Consider the following 22,126-nt stretch of genomic DNA (forward strand, 5'->3'; position numbering starts at 1 on the left):
AAGGTCTGTGCCAACCATTAGATAAGTGCTTCCTTTTACACCCTCACAATCTGGAAATGTGTGAGCTCGTCAAAAATTAGTGTGAGAATATTCTTGGTGTTTTTTACCAAACCACACTGTCAGAGGTAACTGAAGTGCTTTTCAGAACATGAACGAACAACTAGCAACTGCAATAATTATGCAGTAATTATCCTGCATAATGTATAGGATAAACTGCTTGCTTGTGATGGATCAGAATTAGACTCCTGAAACCAAAGACAGCAGAAGATTCTAAGCAGGAATAGCAAGCATAGTGTGAGGGCAAAAAATGGCATAAATTGACATAATTTAAATCCTAAAGACATGTTTCATATAATCACCGTATATTCATACAACTCAGGAAATGTTTATGAAGAGGGAATCCTCTTGCCCTTAGGCTTCATGGAACAGTTTTTGTTCACCAGTATTATTTGAATAATTAAATAAGATGGCCATTAGAATGTGGGCACTTGCACCAAAGAGTCTGTGCAAATCAGAGTCAGAATTACTTACTCCTATTATGGATTGTTGAAAATGAGAAAAGCAGGAAATACTGTAAGAATTTGTAAGTCTGTTCAGTTCTAGCTCCAGTGTTGCAGTGGAGTAATGACCTTCCCCAAGATATCTTGCACGTTCAGATAAACAGAAGCAAAAACTGATAGTGAAAGGGGAAGCATCAGACTTTGCACTGATGTTGGATGAACATGTTGAGGCAGCCCAAGTGGTCAGTGTGCCTACTTTCTTTCTCAAACGTATTGTATTTTAATTCCAAGCATACTTTCAGCTGTTGCCTTTCTATACAACAGTGGAAAACATGGCTCATAGCAAAATTACAACGTATTGTTACAAGGTTTTGGCGTTTCCATTTTTATTTTCTTCTTCGTTTTATTTGAGTCAAACCCTTAGAATAAGTTCCAGATCTACTTATTACATTCCTACTCCACCCTTTCTGTAAAATGATGAGGTTGACACCAAGAAAATCCACATATAATTAACAAGAAAACAATGTAACAATAAAACCAAAGAATGAATATATACAAAAAATCTGCAGCTAATTAAAAATAAAAAACAGATTAGAAACACATATTAAAAGAAAGAGAAGCAGGGGGAGGGGAATCAGCCCTGTAGACCAGCATGGCTCTACGTCTTGTTGCCTGTGTGTCTTCTGGGATTCCCCAGAGGCATCTGGCTAGGCACTTTGGGAAATAGGATGCAGGGATGGGTGGCTTTTGGGGTGTGTGGTGTGATAGGATTGGGGAAGGGCACAGGCCAGGATGGAGAGGCTGCATGGATTCTGTAGGGAGAAGGAGGATGGTTTAAAGAAGATAGATGGGTATGTATAGGAGAGAGAAGAATTATGTGCGAGAAGCAGTATACTGGCAACTCCTAATCTTCCCACCCTGACTCATCTCCATGTCCTGTGAGCACCCTACAAGCTACAGACTTGCCCTTTCCATTGGGTGTACAACCCCGTCCAGAAGAGGCCACCCAGGTCACAAGCCTTGCAACACATAACACTTCTTGGAGGTTTAAAAGCAGAGGGGGATGCCCATCTGCCGTGGATGCTTTTGTTGAGATTCCTGCATTGCAGGGAGTTGGGCTGGATGACCCTTCCAACTCTACAATTCTATGATTCTATTAAATGGATTGCGTGCCCGAAACCTTATTTCATAATGTTGTATTGCTGGTCAAGTTGCTGAAAAAGACAACAGCTCTTTCTGGCAATATGATGGAGCAGGGTTTGAAATGATGAATGCAACCTGGACTTATTTCATCGAATGATGAATACTGCTGTGGTGAATTCAGTATTTTTAAGGTAAAAAAAAAGAAAGACTAATGCAAACTGCTTGAAGAAGTAGTTCAAAATTTATGGTGAATCAGGGGAAGCAGTTCTGCAGTTAACTCCTGCTTCTGCTGTCTATGGTAAGACTGTAACACCTAAAGGAGGCTGGCTTTTCTTGCAATTGAGTTCCAGATGTTGTGAGCTCCAGGAGCTCTTGTTTGGAATTCATAGTCAGTACGGACAACCCTCATCTCCCTGTTTCTCCTTGTTTTGAGCTGCTCTGGGAACACATTGTGACACTGTTGTTTCATTTCTAGGGCTGTAGTTACTTTCCTTTCCCATTAGTGCAGGAACTCATAATATCAAATATATTTATAAACACAACGTATGGTTGCTGAACTTCTCCCAGTAAGATTCTGAATAGACTCAAGAAAAATGATTAGTTTTCACGGTGGAAAACATCGTTTTTGGGGTGAGCCCATTACAGTTGTGGTATGGGAAGTGGGGTACCATTCCTGTATCGTCCTCCTGGGTTGTGGCAGATGCTTTTACATCTTTGCTACTATGAATTTTCATTTCTCTACTTAATACCTTTCCTGCTGAGCTCCAGTGCAGCAGTGGCACACCATCTCACACACTACAATCATCCCTTTCTAGGACTGGAGTTCACTGTGCTCTAAGTGATGCCACTGGGAGAATTATTGTTGATTTCATTTCAACAGTTAATATGCAGCCAAATTCCATACTCTATAAGCAGCGTACAGTAAGTTTGCAAAAGATGCAATATAGATAAAATCAGTTAAAATAAACCATAAAAACTTACTTGAGGTGCCTTTTGAAATACAAAGGTCTCCGACCAAGTGCCAGAAGTTCAACTAAGAGGTGGTCTATCTTAACTCAGCCAGGAAGGAGTTCCTCAGCACTGGGCCCATAATAATGGATGCATGGTTCCTGGTGGATATGAGTTGCATGTCTGTGCAATGGTGTGTGTGTGTGGGGGGGGGGGGGGGCTACGGCTACTAACAGGGAACTAAGGAATCAAGTGGTCCTTAAGGTATCCTGAAACCCAAGTTGTTAAGGGCTTTGTTGTCAATTAATATAAGAATGATGGGCCTGAGGGACTCCTCCTATATCTTCTTCCATCATAACAGTATTGGTGACAAGGACTATGTTGGTGAGGGGCATACACAGTTGGGGTTAGGGCCCCAAGAAATCATGGTGAAGGGGTGAAGGGGCATATTACAATATTGTTCTATTTATCCCAAAAGGGGAGGTTTTTCTACACCAGCCAGAAGGATAGGGTTTTTTCTGTTGCTTAGATGTTACAGTGAAAAATAGGCCTATCTCAGGAATGTCTAGGCCTAGGCGGGTGAGAGATAAGAGCAAGGCTAGATGGATCTTTCATTCTGGCCCCAGACAGGGGGAGACTGAAGACAAGGAGGCGAGTTGAAAGGGAGGAGTAAGTAAAGCAGAAGACAAAGCCCCATTTTATTGCCACTAGTATAAATCACATGTTTTACATGTGAATACGTGTTGAGGTTCATGGCGTGGAGAGGCTGGTGCAGGAAGGAATGGGGGGGGGGCAAGCCCATGTAAGGACATAGGAAGTTGCCATAACTTTCGGTTTACAAGAGATCAGGTGGTATTCTATTCTGCAAATCTATATAAAGGGGGCACACCCTGACTAGGGGGTGCAGATTGCAAACTTATTGCTCTGTACCTTGTTTTGCATATGCACTTCAAATAAAAATCCTGTTAATAACCTGCAAGGACGTTTTGCCGCTTTGTGTGAATCTGTGCTTCAGGGACCCAAGAGCAGATATGTGTGGTCCTTCATTTTGGAAATGGCTGGTCAGATTCCCAGATTCTCTACATTTTCTGTGCCTCCTGGTGTCCCTAGGGCCTTCTGGTTCATGTCTGTCACAGCATTTAGGGCCTAGTGAAGGTCCAGCTGTGAGGAGTTGCTGCCATCAAGTTAGTTTGGATCAGGGACAGGGACTCATGCTAGAATTGCCAAACTGAGACCATTTTGACTGTCAAATTCAGATTCCAAAGGGATCAAAATATAGTATGTTCACCCCTCCCCCATTTGAAGTTTAATGCCCCATCTGAAGTTTAATTTGAAATTTAATGTGTGTGTGTGTATCAACTTGAGAAACTGCTTCAGACTGATACACACACAGGCAGCCTTCCAGGACAAAAGCCTTCACACATAAGGCAGTTTCCACAAAGTAAAATACAGTATACAAAAGCAAAATTACAGACACAATAAATATATTCCATGATCAAATATAGGAAAGTTAAATCTGAAGAAGAAAGAACTGTGTATTTGTCTGCCAACTATTATTCTTTTAAAAACCAAGGCTTCTAAAATAAATAAATAAATACCAAATGTTTTCAAAATATTGCTTTTTATTTTACTATGTGTATATTTTATGAATAGATAAAAAGGCCACTTTCTTGTTTCTTTTTTTTAAGGGATAGAGAGGGGAGGCAAAAGACAGAGAAATGAAAAACATGCATCTTGGAGTTGGGTGTCTATAGCGCTTGGACGATATTATGATTAATTTTATATGTAGCTTTCCAGATGTTGGAATTTTATCCCATTTTAAAACTATCTCTAATGTCTAACAGGATATGTGCAGAGTATAGCCTTTAACAAAGTTCTCTTTCATAAACCTAGGCTCTAGTTGCAAAACAGAATCCAGGGAAATATTTCTGACCAGGAGCTGAGTGAGCAGAAATTCCAAAGGGGGGAAACCCACGAGAGAGAAAGAACGAACCCAATAAAAGGCTGGATTTTTGCCGCACTTGTTTTGGAAGATTATGGATAGGCACCGAGTGCTACATTTCTGCTCGCTGAACACAGCCCTCTTGCTGCTTATTTGGATTGGCATCTCCAAAGCTCAGAAGGATTGCACAGGTGTGGAGTGTAAGCAGCTGGAAAATTGCATTGAGGAAGTGCTTGAGCCGGACGAGTGCTGCGCCTCTTGTCTCCAGCATGGCTGCACCTGTGAAGGCTATCAGTACTATGACTGTGTGAATGTCGGTTTTATCAACGGCAAGGTCCCCGAAGGGCAGTCTTACTATGTCGACTTTGGAAGCACAGAATGCTCCTGTCCCAAAGGGGGCGGCAAAATCAGCTGCCAGTTTATGCTCTGTCCAGACCTTCCGCCCAACTGCATCGATGCCGTGCTGCCTGCAGACGGGTGCCCTCAGTGCGGAAGAATCGGCTGCCTCCATGAAGAGCAGAAATACGCGGCAGGACACACGTTCCACATGCCTCCGTGCAAGGTTTGCCACTGCCCCAATTCGGGAGGGGATCTCATGTGCTACCTGCTCCCGGACTGTAACGAATCCACATTAAACCCTCATAGCCCATCCGATACCGGGGACACCGAACCAGAACGGCACTATGATGATTCCTACAGTTATGACCAGGAGGCACCAGAAGGAGACACCACTCAGGTAGAGCCACCTAAGAAGTTCTACAGTTATTCGGCTCATACAGAGCAAGAGAGCATGGGCCAAGAGCAAAGTGAGGATTATGATTACCTTGCAAGCAGCAGTGTTACTCCTCCGTCATTAACTCACCCTGCTTCAACGACAGAAGCTTTGCCACCCGCGACCACAGTTGCTCGTGTTCTGCACTACCCTGAAACTAGTCGCGCCACTGAAAAGAGTGAGGAAAGTATTTATACGACAAGCACAGTATCAACCCCCAAAGCACGGCAAAGGCATCATCGAACAACCATTGCTAACAGCGTTCGGAAGGAACAAGCTGTGGTTACAACTGAGAGTCCCAGAAATATGGCAGATGTGGAGAGGAGAAAGCCAGCCAACAGGGAGAGGAATGAGCAAGAAGAAAATGCCCGCTTCAAAATCAAGCTAAACATGAAGAAAGACAACAAGCAGAAAGAAAACAGGTTTTTGGTCCTACAAGAGTCCAATATGACTCAATCGCATGGGCTAAACTCTTTGCAGGAGAAAAATGAGGAAATTAAGTTCCCCAAGGTCAAGTTCAATCCAACGCAACCATCTCCCATTGCCCTGGAAGAAGACAACAATAGGATATCCTTAAAACAGCCTCAGACTCTTTATCATTACACATCTGAAGAGGACATAGATCCTAACTCTGTTCAGACTTCCCCCAAGTTATCAGAAGGTAAGATTTTGTATTCAAAACCGATAAATCAGATTTTGTATTCATAACATTAAATGTTTCAAAAGAATTAGAGCAGAATATTGGTTTTGCCTGCCTTGTATGATGTCAAACATAGCTCTAATCTTCAAAACTATCGACTCATTCTCAGTGAGTGGCCTCAATCAATGGTCAAGTCTTTGTTCCATTGTGGCCTATTGTTTTATTAGAACTATTTCTCAGAGTGAGAAGTTTAACGTCTGCATTATATATATATTTTAAAAAACAACCATGAATAATTGTTCGTTTTTGTAGAACTTTCATTATTGTATTCCTATCCACTCTACTTTCCTTCATAGATTGTTCACAGTGGCCCAGTTCACACATCATCCTAGTAAAACCACCAGAGGAGGGTGCAGAGTATGGCCTATGAGTGGGGTTATGGCCTGGGCAGAGTCCTGATGGCTGGATAGTGAGGCATGGTGGGGCACATTTGGTCCCTGGGCATGATATACATGCCTTATGTCTTTCCATAGAGGTTGCTAATATGTGGCCCTTCAGAGGTTGGAGGTTTGACCACAAGTCCCATCTACCCTTGACCACTGCTTATGCTGACTGGGACTGATGGGAGTTGGAGCCATAGGTTAACCATACTGTTGTATGGAATCTGGCCAGTACTATCTATAGTTATACATCTTCATTAGAGATGTTCAGTCTGAGAAACTATTCACCTGGTTATAAATATCTAGTCAAAATGCTAAATGATGGCCTTTTTAAAAACATGTTGCTAGTAAACCTAGTGACAAGCACAATGCTTATAGAAAGTTAAGTCAATCTCCACATACTGTTGAATTTGGAACATACTATCTGTTGTGGCATTTCTATGCATTATGGGATATCCTCTCAATATATAACACAATTGTCTAATGAACTGTGTAGAGGGAGTATCTATCTGACAGATATGCAGATCTGTTCATGAGCTGTTTGTTAATTAAAATTAGCTAAATGGTTACAATTCTAAGTGGTTACAATGTTTTGTGATTAGCCTCTACAGTGTGTCAATCAAAATGACCATTTTGCCGTAGTGGTTTACCATAGTACACACAAAACTCCCTGTTATCAGTAGCATCTAGCCATGAGCTGGTGGCTATTCCCTTTTGTTAGTGATATGAAGTGTGGCAAAGTAGAAAAGAGATAAAGGTTGCCTTATTACTACATGACTGTGCACTGATGACGATCTGTTACTGATACGGCTGTAGGTAACCTCCACCCAGTGCATTTGAATAAAGTAAAGTGCATATACATAAGTCTGTGCTCTAGAATACTTTGTGGAACTGCAAAAATAATTCATCAGTGGTAATCCACGGTAATCTAATTTTCCTTAGAGTAGTGAAAGCTAAGGCCACTGATGTGAATAGTGACCAATATGTGACACAGTTCAGGTTCATTTTCTGTCAGACTTTATGTCACCTTTATCATGGCATTAACATATTTCTTAATAAGCACACTACCATGTTTATTTGTACCCACATTTAATATCTGAAAAACGTCCAGGAAGCCCTGATTATTTTGGAGGCTTGACTTTGCGTTGCATTTCTTCACACTAACAATAAGCCATAAAGTGATCCCTTCCTGTTCCCACTCTGATAAGATGAGAACTGAGATCAGATCACAATGGCTCTTGTCCAAAATAAACCATATCCATGATCTAAAGATTGGGACGTCTGCCTCTCCCTTTCCTGCCAATCTGAGAGTCCCCATGCTTGTGTTTCTCATTTGTTTTGTTGCCAATGCTGACTTAATCAGTCACGATTGCCACCCTAATCAGACGGAGACCTTATATGTTCCAAACTGTGGTAAAATAATATCCTGAACTAGGTCAAATAGCCTAGTGCCAAAAAGATAAAATGCATTCATTTGTACAGTAAATGGGCTGTATTTCTGGCTGGTGTTAAAGTTGGGAAGTTGCCACTTAACAACTTACTGGAAAGCAACACACACAAGTAAAGGAAAGTAAAGATTCAGGTTTGTATCCAACTAAGGTTGGAACTAGATATAGTTTGGGACATTTTACTGCCTGCCACCACAGCAGCAGCCTTGTTTGTCCTGTACTTCTCATTCCCCTCAAGAACCTGTGCTATTATAAAATACATGATGGCATGTCACAACACTGTGAGTGTCCCTACCCCTGCAAGCAGCATCCAATGTAGCATGAGGGGAATGGGGTATAGCATGATGACATCATGTCAGACATTACTTTGATGTTTCCAGGGGAGGAGCAGGAGGAGACATGGAGAAGGAAATCATCAAGGTTGAGGCATAGTTGGCCACTGAGTAGAGGTCAGGAACCAAAAGTCAAGCAGAAGATCGGAGATGAGAATTCAGAGCAGTAGAACAAGTTGAGAGTCAGAACTAGACAGGCATAATATAGACTATTGTTGCCTAAACAAAGCCCCAGCTTAAACAGGAAGTCTCTATAGCATGGGTAGGCAAACTAAGGCCCAGGGGCCAGATCTGGCCCAATCGCCTTCTAAATTTGGCCCACGGACAGTCTGGGAATCAGCATGTTTTTACATGAGTAGCATGTGTCCTTTTCTTTAAAATGCATCTCTGGGTTATTTGTGAGACCTGTCTGGTGTTTTTACATGAGCAGAATGTGTCCTTTTATTTAAAATGCATCTCTGGATTTTTTGTGGGGCATAGGAATTGGTTCACCCCCCCAAAAAAAATATAGTCCGGCCCCCCACAAGGTCTGAGGGACAGTGGACCAGTCGCCTGCTGAAAAAGTTTGCTGACCCCTGCTTTATAGCCTCTTCCTGGCAAAGAAATCAGCGGCAAGCCTCTTACTCCAGTACTGTACCTTGAGATGCTTTCTTCCTTGGCTAGGTGTAGCCAACCTGGTGCCCTTCAGATGTTTTGTTGGCCTACCACTCTCATCAACCCCAGCCAGCATGGTCAAGGATGATGGGAGCTGTACTCCATGGACAACTGGAGGGTACCAAATTGGCTACTCCTGCCCCAGGGAGACACTCTCTGGTCTGTAACCCTTCTGGCTCACCACACAGGGAAGCTGTGCACAGGACTGCATGTCAGCATCTGATTTGATTTTGGGGGTGATTTTGTTTAGCCTTTACCATGAAAACCTTTGCTACAGCACTGTTTTGTCATCAGCATGTTAAAAAGGTGTTTCTTTCATACACACAGTATGTATACACTCAATCTTAAGCAGCACTGCCATGTGATGGAGGAACAGTGTAAAGCCCTCCCTGCTGCCACACAGCCCCCCAAGTGAAGCAGCCTGCCTACAATAACTATACCTAAGTGTGCAAGGGGCCTGGTTCATGTTATTCTTGACCCTCAAAAAAGTGGGGGGATTTATGTGAACTAAGCCTCTGCCTGATGGGTATCTCACAGAGGGTCTGGTTCATGGTGGGTGTAAGATACACACATGGCTTTTCCACTTAGACATAGTAGCGCAGTTCTGGAGTGACTGCATTAACCAAGGTAAACACATAGTTATTTTTCTGGATAGCACAAAAGGAAAACAGCAAATGTAGTTGGGTATAAAGTGTTAGCAAATCTCAGTGAATCTAAAGTTCACCGAGAAATATAAAGTGGTACACTAGGAAGAAATGGATGCACTTTCTGGCACTGAAAACATCCATTACCACTCTCACATTTACAGGATCTTGAAATAGCTCTGAGCGCTAGAACTAAGTCATTCAACTCTTTCAGTTTCCTCCATTATATTACAATCATGGCTCCAAGGTAGCCACGATGACTAATTTTGGCATCATTTGAAAAGTATCTGGTGATGTTTTGTGGATATTACTTTTGCTGACACAGACTGGATAGGTTTTGTGACAGCACCAGCAAATTTTCTAAACCATAGACTTGAACCATATGTTTTTTAAAGAGGAAGGCAGAGGTTGCCAGTGCCTCAAAAAGTGGGAGTTCTGTAAGTCTAACCTATCAAGCTATCATGCTTTCTGTTAGTTCTATACACTCAAACCTAGTCATAAAGCTATCCTTCATCTGTATTCTACTTACCTGGGTCCTGCCAGTCATGATAGCTAAATAGAATATTGGGTGTAGAAAACACAACAGTGGAGGACCATCACCCCATTTTAAAGTTTTGTAGACGAAGGTAGGAGGACAAAAGGTTGGTGGTAGAACATCAGCCTTGCATACACAAGGTTCCAGGTTCAAATCCTGGGGCTAGGAATGTCCCCTGTTTGAAATCCTGGTATAGACACGGATTGGAATACATAATATTGAGCAAGATGGACTGGTGGTCTGCCTTAGAGTCATAGAACTGTAGAGTTTGAAGGGACACAGAGGGTCATCTAGTCCAATCCCCTGGAATGAAGGAATCCTACTCACAGCCTTCCCTGGGTGGGCTCAGACCACCAGCCTTCTAGCTACCAGCCAGATGCACAAACCAATTTTGCCACCTGAGGCCTAGATATAAGGCAGCTTTCTATATTCCTATACATTTGGCTGACCTCTGTTAACAGAGACAAGTTTAGGGCTGCCATATGTCCAGAATTTCCCAGACATATCAGGATTTGTCCATTGAAAATAGCGTAGAGGCAGAATTTTCAGAATTCAATGGGTTTTTTGTGTGTTTTTTAAAAAAATCTCAACTTTTTGAAATATGGCAACACTTCTTCAAAACCATGGAATACAGGATCCAGGTTTGGCCCTTAGCCAGAGAAGACTTTATATTTGAACATCAGCACTTTGAACCATGCTTAGTAGTGAACCAGCAGCCAGCAAAACTGGTGATATATGTTCTCACCATCCCATTCCAGTTAAAATTGTATCAACAGCAGCAATCTTGAAAATTCTGGGCAATCTTCAAGGGCAGTCCCATACCATAGTCTAAATGGGTCACTAGAAGAGCATGGATAGCTATGGCTAGACTTTGTATGTAACCCTTCTTATTCGGATAGTCATAAAACGAGTGCAGCAGCTGCGACAGACTGATGATCAGAGCTGCACAAATGACAGGAATCAAGGCATTTGTTTTCCATTTTCCCTTTGAAAATAGGTGATATTTACACACTTTTAAAACAAGCAGACTGCAAAGGATCTAAAAAAGCATCTCATAATTAGGAATGTCTTCTGTCATTGTTGGGAGTGGGACCAAATTACTGCCTGGTAATGATAGTCGCTTTAATTGGGGGTAATAGTGACTCATATGAGTGCATCCATATGTGTTTCATGATTAAACACACATGTTGAGGGTTTTTTCCTTGGTAACTCCTTGAGCTAGTATGAGTGGAGAGTTTGAAAGAAAATTGACAAGCTGGGAATGGGGTGGGGGAATGGGATTGTTAAGACCACATCTAATGGGAAAGTTAGTGCAGATGCTGAAATTGCCTTCCAGTGCCTTTCAGAAACCCACAGTTACTCACTGACAAAAAAACAATGAGATAATTGTTTTAAAGAGGACAGTTGTTAAGCTCTTTCTTTCTCTCTGTTGGTTTAAGCAACGTGAAATTAATTAGCCACTTCTAAATTAATGGTTTCTAAAGTCAGTGAAGAAGGTGGTCTGTTTAATAATTCTGATGACAATACAACCATGCAGGGGGCTTTGAAATTTCTCAGGTTCACAGACGTTTAATGGGTGAATACACTTTTAAGCTCAAAGGTTTGCGATGGAAATGTATTGGCAACCACAGAGCACAGTGTGGTGTAGTCATTAGCGTCAGAGAAGGTTCTGAGAAATCAGGGGTCATAGCCCCACTCAGACAAGAAGTTCACTGGGTGACCTAGGGCCAGTCACTGGACTCCGCTAGATTGCTAAAGAAAAAGCATTTTATATGTGATGCATATGTGATGCAACACTGTGACACCAGATAGCACTGTGGAGTCCCATCTTTCTCTACTGGATTTCCCTGTATGAGTTCACAACGCGTTTAACTGAATCGCTTCGTTGACATGTCTGGATCCACCCACTGTCTCTCAGCCTAAATTATCTCACAGGGTTGTTGTGAAAATAAAATGGAGGTTGAAGTGGGCAGGGGAGAGGTTGGAGGAAAGGTAGGATATATAAATGTAAATATAAATTTAAATCACCTAATAACTGAACTTCTGTTAAATCTTATTAATATCATGAGTATAATCTGTATCAGTATGGGATAGTTCAATCGGTAGAGCCTGAGATTCTTAAGAGGGTCACGGATTTGAGCCCCGCATTGGGCAAAAGACTTGTATTGTGGGGGATGGACTAGATGACCCTGCTGGTCCCTTCCTGCTTTTGATTCTAAGAGAGGACATCAGGGTCTGCCATTTGCCCTAGCTGCAATTCTGTGCAACCCAGTATGATTTATCATGTATACGTCAGGTTGTGTTGCTTATGCATATATACCACTTTTAAGGGTTATTTAATGGAGTACAGGGATGCAGGTGGCGCTGTGGGTTAAAGCCTCAGCGCCTAGGACTTGCCAATTGAAAGGTCGGCGGTTCGAATCCCCGTGGCGGGGTGCGCTCCCGTTGCTTGGTCCCAGCGCCTGCCAACCTAGCAGTTCGAAAGCACCCCCGGGTGCAAGTAGATAAATAGGGACCGCTTACCAGCGGGAAGGTAAACGGCGTTTCCGTGTGCAGCTCTGGCTCGCCAGATGCAGCTTGTCACGCTGGCCATGTGACCCGGAAGTGTCTCCGGACAGCGCTGGCCCCTGGCCTCTTGAGTGAGATGGGCGCACAACCCCAGAGTCTGTCAAGACTGGCCCGTACGGGCAGGGGTACCTTTACCTTTACCTTTAATGGAGTACATCTTGCTTTTGAGTAGACATGGCTAGGATTGCCCTTGGTAGAGTTTTAAATGTTGCATGACTGGTCTCTACAGACACTTATCTGTCTCTGTAATTTTATTCTTGTTTATAGAGCTTGAAAAATCCATGCATGTATTGAAAGTTTACAGAAGAGCTAATCTACATAAATATATAAAGATAAGCTGTATAAGTATGCATGCATGAGGAAACTCTTTTCACAGCAGAAACTTTGCAAATGTTCAAACAGATGGTTATATTTCTCCTAAAGTGGGAAGCAATGCTGATCTTTCTGTTCTTATTATTAAGTTTCCTGGCAAATAATGATAATAATAATTCAGATGTGGTCGATTCCTTCATGCCTTTGGTTAAACATCTGGCTTTACTACTTAAGTTCTTGTTTTTTTTTAATGTCTCCACTTGGTATTCAGTTTTCATCTTCTGAATCATGTGAGCTTTTAACCTGTACAGTGTCACACCATAACATAACACATCCTCCCTCTTTTTGTTTCCTCAATTTCCATTTTTCTTTTAATTTGGTATTTTAGTATGGTAAAAGCACACTGTATTATCTCTCTGGAAAGAATAACACTGATGGGCATGGAATAAGTTAAGAGATAATGATTGAAGTAACACTCAGAAAAGGCAAACACAATGCAAACTTTCAAGCAATGCAGGAAGCTAATCACCGAAACCAGTGAATGCAAATTGCCCTTTGTTTGTTCAGGTGGGCTGATCTGAGACAATAGAGACAAATCAAAGCAAGAAGATCTGAAGATAATGGGGATGATCTGCATTCCAGCTAAGTCAATGGTGAAGCTGCCATTGATGGATGACATCCGATGGAACCAGTGCCAATGCTTGTAGCAAGGACAGGCGAAAGAACCTGGTGACCACCTGCCATGTTCTAGCCAAAGGATGGCCTCTTTGCCCTTGGAAAAAGGAGCATTGGAAGTTGCCTATTACTGAGTCAAATCAGTGGTCCATCTAGTGCAGAATTATCAATACAGTATGACTGACAATAGTTCTCCAGGGTTTCGGGCTGGGATTGTACTAGGGACCATCTGATTGCAAAGTGGATGCTCTGTCCTTGAGCTACAACTCTTCCCTTAGGTCAGGTACCAGTGATGAAAGGAAATGCAAGTTCTCAACATAAAACCAATGATTTTGTCACACTCACACATTGGCCAAAGATAACATTGAGATACCATCCCTGCCCCACCAAAACCCATAGATGACAAAAAGGACCAAAGGTTGTTTTCCATAAAATATACATTTAGACTCTTAAATACACATGCAAAGTAGATTTGGGCAACATTATAGCTATAAGCAGAGACATCACCTTGCCAACAAAGGTCCGTATAGTTAAAGCTATGGTTTTCCCAGTAGTGATGTATGGAAGTAAGAGCTGGACCATAAAGAAGGCTGATCACCGAAGAATTGATGCTTTTGAATTATGGTGCTGGAGGAGACTCTTGAGAGTCCCATGGACTGCATGAAGATCAAAGCTATCCATTCTGAAGGAAATCAGCCCTGAGTGCTCACTGGAAGGACAGATCGTGAAGCTGAGGCTCCAATACTTTGACCACCTCATGAGAAGATAAGACTCCCTGGAAAAGACCCTGATGTTGGGAAAGATGGAGGGCACAAGGAGAAGGGGACAACAGGGGACGAGATGGTTGGATAGTGTTCTTGAAGCTACCAGTATGAGTCTGACCAAACTGCGGGAGGCAGTGGAAAACAGGAGTGCCTGGCGTGCTCTGGTCCATGGGGGCACGAAGAGTCGGACACGACTAAACAACAACAACATAGCTAGCTATAAGCGACAGCGAAGTTTCCTGGTGACCTATACAAACCTCCTCATCTCAAGGAGTTGGCTGCTCCAAAACAAATACACCTGATCTCTCTTATGCTGGGAGGCAGGCAAGTCAGAAAAGGAAGCAGGATGACAAGAGCCTGTGGCATGACTTAAGGGGCTGAGAAGAGACACCCCACAGTGGCTTTATAAAGACTGTCTAAAAATAAGTATTGTCTCCCAGGGCTGTCTGTCAGGCGGGAAAGTGGTTAGGTAGGCACTGCAACATGCCTGAATTGTTTTACTTTTGCATTTTCCTCCAACCATCCTGCCCACGCTGACTGTCTTACCCTGCAACTGTAGGTAGTAGCATCCAGTGGTGGCTGCTCAGTGCTTCCTGTAGCTCCCTTCTTCATTTTACTCCTGTTACATCTCCTGCTCTCCCTATCCCACCTGAGCATAAGGGGCAAAGGTTGCAGTCCCTATCCCACTGCTGTGATTTTTTTTAAAATGCCAGTAGGACAGTGTGGTACCTTCCTGGGAAATGTGGTCTTTGCAGGATGCCTGACATATTTTAAGAACCATGTGAAAGCTACATTTGCTAGAGCATCCATCTCTTCATTAATGATGTTTCTCACCCCAGGGATGAGAAGATGAGTAAGGATGTGAGAAAGACAGCAAGAGAGAGAAAGCTCCTTCTTTTCTGCACCACAAAGTCTTTTATGTGGGAGAGAGGTGGAGAGTTCTTTCGTGGCTTAGGTAAAAAGGAACTGAGTTCAGGGCAGAACTGATCACCAACTGAAGGCCAACTTTGCAAACCAACAACATTCATATTAGGAGCCTAACTATTGCAAAACGTTGTCACTAGTTCTCAGTGTAAAAAGGGCATGAACGTACAGCTAGAAGCAGAAAGTTATGTTAGATGAGGAAAACTATGTCTTGTTCTTCAGGAAGGTGAATGGATTGACTTTTTAGAACCAAGGATCTAGTTGATTTTGACCTATTTGCGAACAAAATATTTTCCCCCATTTGGTAGTGTTCTTGGCTTGGTATTTGGCCAGGTTCACATGAACCTTGCAGATCGCTTAAATCAACTATTCTTTGCTTGCAGATCCTTATGACATGGTGTACCTCTAGGTTTTCAAAACGTTCTTTAGCTATGGCCATAGATGTAAGCAGAGAACATGTGTGATTTGTTGTAGGTATGAATTCCTATAGCTATGGTCCTTGTAATTGGCAGGCCCTCTCCCTTTCTCCATACAGATCCATCCAGTAAATACAAGATCATTGACTTTTATGGGAAAAGTAAAAAGGAAACCAATGTGTGCATGAGGGGCACATTTAGCTCCAGATCCTGCCGTCTCCAAAGTCCTGGGTTAGAAAGAAGGCTCCCCATCAATGCTACAATTTCTAAAACAAAGGAAAAAACAAAACACTCCATCCACTTCCTCCAGCTGATCTTATTTCTACTCCTTCCCAATATTTCCATCTCCCTCTTTTCTTCCAAGCTGTGCCCAGTTTCACCTCCATGCCTTGGTGGCCATGTTTGGGCAGGTGAGCTTTGCTGTGTTACATTCCTGGAATATATGTCTACCTAGAAAGGGCATTGCTTAGAGCATGGGGCTGCCGTCGTATATCCTGACAGTTTGATTATTTTGTTTTCTTCTGCTCTACCTTCTAAGAGAACTTTCTTTTTTCCTCTCTCTCTCTCTCTCTCTCTCTCTCTCTCTCTTTCTGTCTTCAAATTCTTGTCTGTGTTGCTGTATCACTCGTGGAAACATTTTAAATACTTCTGTTTTGCCTATATTCAGACCCATCCTTTCCACCCCAGCAATACATTAGCCTTTCTGCTGTTCCCAGAAGGAAAAAATGCTAATTAGTACATTCCATGAGGATTTGTTGGGAACATTCAGAGTGAAGTAAAAGTAGCTACTCAGCTCAGAAGGCATAAATTAATTACTTGAGCACGTTTACAACCAAAAGGGTGGGAGGGAAGACTGACTTTGGCTTTATTCAGTTCCTTGCTTGGTGCATTAGTATTGCTCCAACCTTGTAAGTGTCACAAGAGTAACAAAAAGGGGTAGTTATTGCCATGCCATATGTCCTCTTTCTTCATCCTAAAAAAGTCATGAACAAAGTTGAGAAGATAGAACAGCTTAGAAGAATTGTTCTCAAGTTTTATTACAGCTTTCCCATCATTTCCTATATGTTTTCCCACAAGACAATGGGTGTTTGTTTGTTTGTTTTGATCAGCAGAACTGCTTGGTTATGTTGCGTTCATGTACTTGGAACAATCTTAAAAGCAACCAACTAATGTTACTTGAATTGCATTCATGACAATGGAAGAAAATACTGTTTGCACATCATGGTGAGCTGTAAAGAAATGGCCTACCATGGCTGAACAGCATGCAAAACCTCTGCTAAATCACCCCTGTTTTTCTCCATCCTTTCTGAAGCTGCATGCAACAAACTGAGAGCCTCAATGTGCAAACCAGCACTCGTTGTTTATCCCAATCTGCACTTTGAAAGTGCAAAGCAAAACTCTTCCCCATCACCAAACAAAGTGCGAGCACTGGTTTGCATGTTGCAGTAATCCAAAGTCCGTGGTTAGTTGCTCCTGGCTCCAGGAGCAAAAGGATGGAGTTGAATCACCAGAATTAACTAGCATGCTGTCCATTCACAGAAAGCCATGGTGTATGTATGTATGTATGTATGTATGTATGTATGGTTTATTGGGATGTGTGAATGTGTTCCATGGTTCACAGAGCTCATCCACACATTGCATGAGTATATTTCCACTGTATCAGAAAGAGTGAAAATGAAAAATAAAATAAAAATTGATTGCCACAGATGTCTGCAAGAGTTGAAAAGCAGTCCTGGCATATCTCTGACCATCCCACTCCCTGTGCTGGTATAGAGTACCCACACAGCACGACAGACACGTCTTCCATTACTCCTGAAATATGTTCAGTATGAGACTTGGATAGGCTATATGGGAAAAGAATATACAATGAATGCGGAAAATGCCTTCCTGGGTGCCTTTTGTTTTGTTTGTGGATGGCAATCAATTTAGAGATGGAACATAGACAATCCCTCAGTAAAGGAGATGTTTAATTTAATTAACCACCCGCTGTCAAAAACTCTTCCAGCAAAACCAAACATAATACTGGCAGGAAGACATTATGTAAAATATTTACTCCCGCGTGGTTATGATTTTTTTCCAATCGATTCAGTGCTTATTCATGTGGTAGATAAAAGCCACACCACATCTATACCAAGGCTGAAATCCTGTGCCTAGGAATCTGTGGAATTGTGCCAAACCGATAGCAGGACTACACCTTCAGCATTTAAACCCATAGTGGGAGGGAGCTGAACTCTTTATTTCTTCCCCCAAACACTGGGAAATGCAGTTCCACAGCTGCAGTTGTGTAGCCAATAATGCATGGTTGTGTTTCATCGAACAAATGAGATTTGAGTGCACATAGCTCAGGGCAGGAACTGTGTAACACATGCTCACTCCTGAACAAAATAGGCTGGATCTTGCCATAGACAATATCTCTTACCTCTTGAGGGATTCTTAAATGGCAAGCCAAAAGTATCTGATGGTTTTACAAAGGCTTTCAGGTGGGGGAAAGGCTTTGTATTTCATTGACTATCACCAGACTGTCTGCTTTCTCCAAGATGAGTTGTCGCCCCCTCTGGTGCCATGTATGGCTCTTAGCCAATGGTCTTTGGAGAGATAGAAGTCATTACGTTATCATTCCAAACAGCAAACCTCTGTAGCATGTTGACCCCTTCCTGCCTTTGTCAAAAACTCCTGAGGAACCATTGTTTGTAGGGCTTTTTTTTATTGTTGATTGTAGAGTGCATGCTTTGAGCCTTTCATTATTGAATTATGTTACATATAAAATGGCAAAGACTCAAGAGCTCAAACTTGGCTGTGTATTTTGCATTGTGACTGCAGAAACCACAAACAGGAATGACAAAGAATTTCCATGTTTTAAGGCTTTTCCTATTTTCTTGTTCAAATTGAAACTTGAAACTTAATTAGGTTGGAGGGAAACTTTCTGCCCCCAAGCATGACTTTAAGTGGTATATTTAGTTGTATAATGCTTAGGAACTTTTTTTTTGTTGTAAATTACTTTAATTTGTGCAGCAAGCTAATTTGAGAGTGATAATTTGAAGTCCTTAAGATCCAAAAATAAGAGAGTTTCTGAAATGGAAGGCAGTGATGGTTTGAGGCTCCTTCAACATTAAAAGCGACTGTTACTCTTTGTACGAACAATAGCCAGGGCTTTGTGTGGGTGCCATGTTAATAAACCATTGTCATGTATAAAATTGTGCAGACTTATTCGAACAGGGTCTGGTTTCCTAGTTTAAACTTTACATGTTGCAATCTAGAAAATGAGGTGGGATGGGTCATATCTGTTGGCTCTGTGTCTGGCCCCATACATTAATCTAAATCAGTGATAGGGAACATTTTTTCCATCTCTAGAGCCCCATTTGCTTGCAGATAGTCTTCTGAGACCATAGACCATTGCTGGAAGGGCCAGAGGCAAAAGTTTTGCAGAGCAATGGATGTAGCCTTTACCTCTACACAGTAGGCTAAATTCCAGCCATGTGAATGTTAGAGGTTTCTACAAACATCTCAGTCTCTCTTTCAGGCAGGCAAAAGGCATTATCTTAGTTTTAAGACACACTCTAGGCTAGGCAAAAGTCCTCCCAGAGGGTTTTGGCCCGGTTGGTGACGGATGTGGTGTGAGAGTTATTATGGTCTGTTGAGAGTCCCAAGGGCCAGATTGAGAGGGCTGGAGGGCCATATGAGTCTCTGGGTCTGAAATTCTCTACTGGTGATTTAAACCTCTATAGACACCATCCACATGTATAGACAAGCCGCACCAAGATTGTTGCTAGGTACTTAAAATACTAAGGGGCAAAAACAGGATTGCCAAGTTGAATGAAATATGGGGAGGGGGGCAGGTAAGCCCCTTCCTGCATAATTGATCACATGATGCAGTACACGCACACCATTTGAATGACAATGCTCATCAACTTGGGGGGTGTCAAATATTTTATTGGGCCGTCAGCCTCTAGGAGTTGGCTCCTATGGGCACAAACCTATAGGGCACAATTTTGTATCACATTAGCATAAAATCAGAAGTAAGTCCCATTGAGTTCAATGGGGCTCACTCCCAGGTAAGTGGCTGTAGTCTAAATTAGGGCTAAAGGTAGAGGAATGGATAATTTTATCCACGCACTTGAACAGCTCCTAGTTAAAACATCTCAAAATATTAAACTGTATTTAGGCCATCTTTCCTCCTTTCTAGCCCCCTTCCTTTAAAATGTTTATTTCTCATGACACATATTATTTTTGCTAAGAGTGCAGAGGGGATGAAAGATGAGAAATCCAATAAGATTAATTCCACTGCTCCCCACCCCCAAGTCTTTAAAATGCTAAGCAACATTCCACCCTCTCCCCACTTCTCCATTGGCCCAAATTGCTAATAAATCACCGCAGACAGCCTTTAATTTCCCAGCAACATCACCATCTCATCTCATTTGATCTTGTTGCAATAATATGTCTCTTCAAATAAAAGCGGCACACAAAAACAGCAGCAAGCCCATTGGCAGGTCAGAGCATTGCATAGTGGCATTTTCAGTTCCAGTGGCAAGCTGTCTTTATTTCTGGGCATGCCAGACGAAGGCAAGTGACAAGGGAAGGAAGGGGGTGTGTGGACAGGAAAGCAGTACAGAGCACTGCAGAGCTCCCCCGGGGAGGGGATGATTGATGAAAGATGACTCCCACCAGGATGAAGAGGGAAGCAGATGAAGCGAGGGTTGGCCCCCTATCCCGGACACCATTTATCCCTTGAGCAAACTGAAGTTGCAGCTGCTGCCCTTCCTGGTTGTCATGTGCTCCAGTGGCTCCTGACCACATGACTAGGCAGCTGATTAGTGGTCAGCCTGGGGCCCAGGCAGGCAGCAGTGGCAGCAGTGAGTTAGGCTCTTGGACCCCAGGCCCCACCATGCTACAGTTGGATGTTTTTTGGGGCAGTAAAATGTGGTAGTAAAACCACAAGGATGTAGTGTCAGAAGAAGTAGGCTTCCTTGGGTCAGTTTTTGGCTCAAAAAGCCATGCGGCATTCTTTAAATCTCATTATATTAACATTTTAGCTGGGCGAACAGATACTCCAGTGGTAAATACAACAACAAACAAATAAATTTCTTCAGAAAATACTTTCTAGTCACTTAAATTGCATCACTGGATCATTTTTATTTGGTGTGGGGGGAATTGCCCCAAATGCATTACATTGTCTGACAAAACACACCTACCTGTAAAATTAAGTTGGGGATATTTTGTGCTCCAGACACTTTCTGTGTATAGAAAGAAAATTGTAAATGGGAAATGGCTGAACCCTGAAGATAATGTTTCCTACTGTGCAGGTGACAATGTCCTTGAAAGTTTGTTGCAAGTCTACCTCTGTGCAAATTCTGCAACAAAAGGTGCACTGGTGTGGAATTTTACCCACCAGACACCTGGGTTAGATTCTGGGATTTGCTATCACAAGATTTATCAACACTGCCGACATGGGTTGCCATACGTCCAGATTTTCCTGGACATTTCAGCGATTTCTGCCCAGACACTGCTTACGATATGTCTGGGAAATTCCAGACGTTTGGCAACCTTAATAGCCACTATCTCAGATGCCAAAAAAGGGGAATTGATGTGTGTGATGGATAGGGCGGTCCATGGATAGGGCTACCAGTGGTTTGTCTTTGCTCGGAAAGGAGCAGCAGCAGGAGAGGGCGGTTGCCTTCATTTCCTGCTTGTGGACTTCCCAGCAGTATGCTGTGTGAAACAGATGCTGAACTCGCTGGACTGGTCTGATCTAGTTATGTTCTTAACCTTAGATGTCAGAGCCAGCCCTAGGTAGGAAAACCTTATTTCCTCAAGGATTCTAAAAGCCAGGAGTCCATGTCCTCTTTTATCTCTGTCATATTTTGAAAGAGAGGTAGAAAGCAGATGGGAGTAAACCATGGGAACTGAGTTTCTCAGTTTTGGGATGTGATGCTGGGAATGGCAAGGAATAAGAGAGCTGGGTTTGTTGCAGAGTTGGTGAGCATGCTTCTTAGGTTTGAGAAATGGGAGGATATATTGTATTAGAGATACATAGAAATGTTGGGGGCTCCTGCAGTGTTTCCTTGAAGGTCAGTTTGTCTAATTACACTAGAGTGGTGTCAGTCAACATTGTGCCCTCCAATTACCACCATTCTTGACTGTTGGATGATGTTGGACTGATGGGAGTTGGAGTCCAACACCATCTGGAAGGCACCACGTTGGAGCCCCTTGAGTTCCATTCTTCAATCTCCATAGCAAGTCATTTTTAATTCTTCCCACGTCCATGAACCAGCATTGTTTGCTTGCTAAGCACACATGGAATCAGTGGGCTGATTTAGAAACACACATTTGTCCCTTGTTTTGTGGAGATCTTGAACTAAAGTTGTAAGAAAAAGAGCAACCTTTATTGAGCTTTGGAAATTTTGAATGGAAGAAGAAGAAGAAAACCTTTGTTAATCTGAAATATATAGCACATTAATAGTATGAGCACCCT

At 42.5% G+C, this 22,126-nt stretch overlaps 1 protein-coding gene across 1 annotated transcript in view; it reads left to right on the forward strand.

Moving 5' to 3' along the window:
- The window catches only part of FBLN2 (fibulin 2), a 123,885-nt gene that overhangs the window by 20,974 nt on the left and 80,785 nt on the right, over positions 1–22,126 (forward strand). Inside the window, 3 exon segments of the mRNA XM_083726994.1 lie at positions 4,485–4,520; positions 4,523–4,592; positions 4,594–5,966. Of these exon segments, the coding sequence (XP_083583120.1) occupies positions 4,485–4,520; positions 4,523–4,592; positions 4,594–5,966 (1,479 nt within the window).

Source organism: Podarcis gaigeae (assembly GCF_964106915.1).
Source record: "Podarcis gaigeae genome assembly, chromosome: 2".
Lineage (NCBI taxonomy): Eukaryota > Metazoa > Chordata > Lepidosauria > Squamata > Lacertidae > Podarcis > Podarcis gaigeae.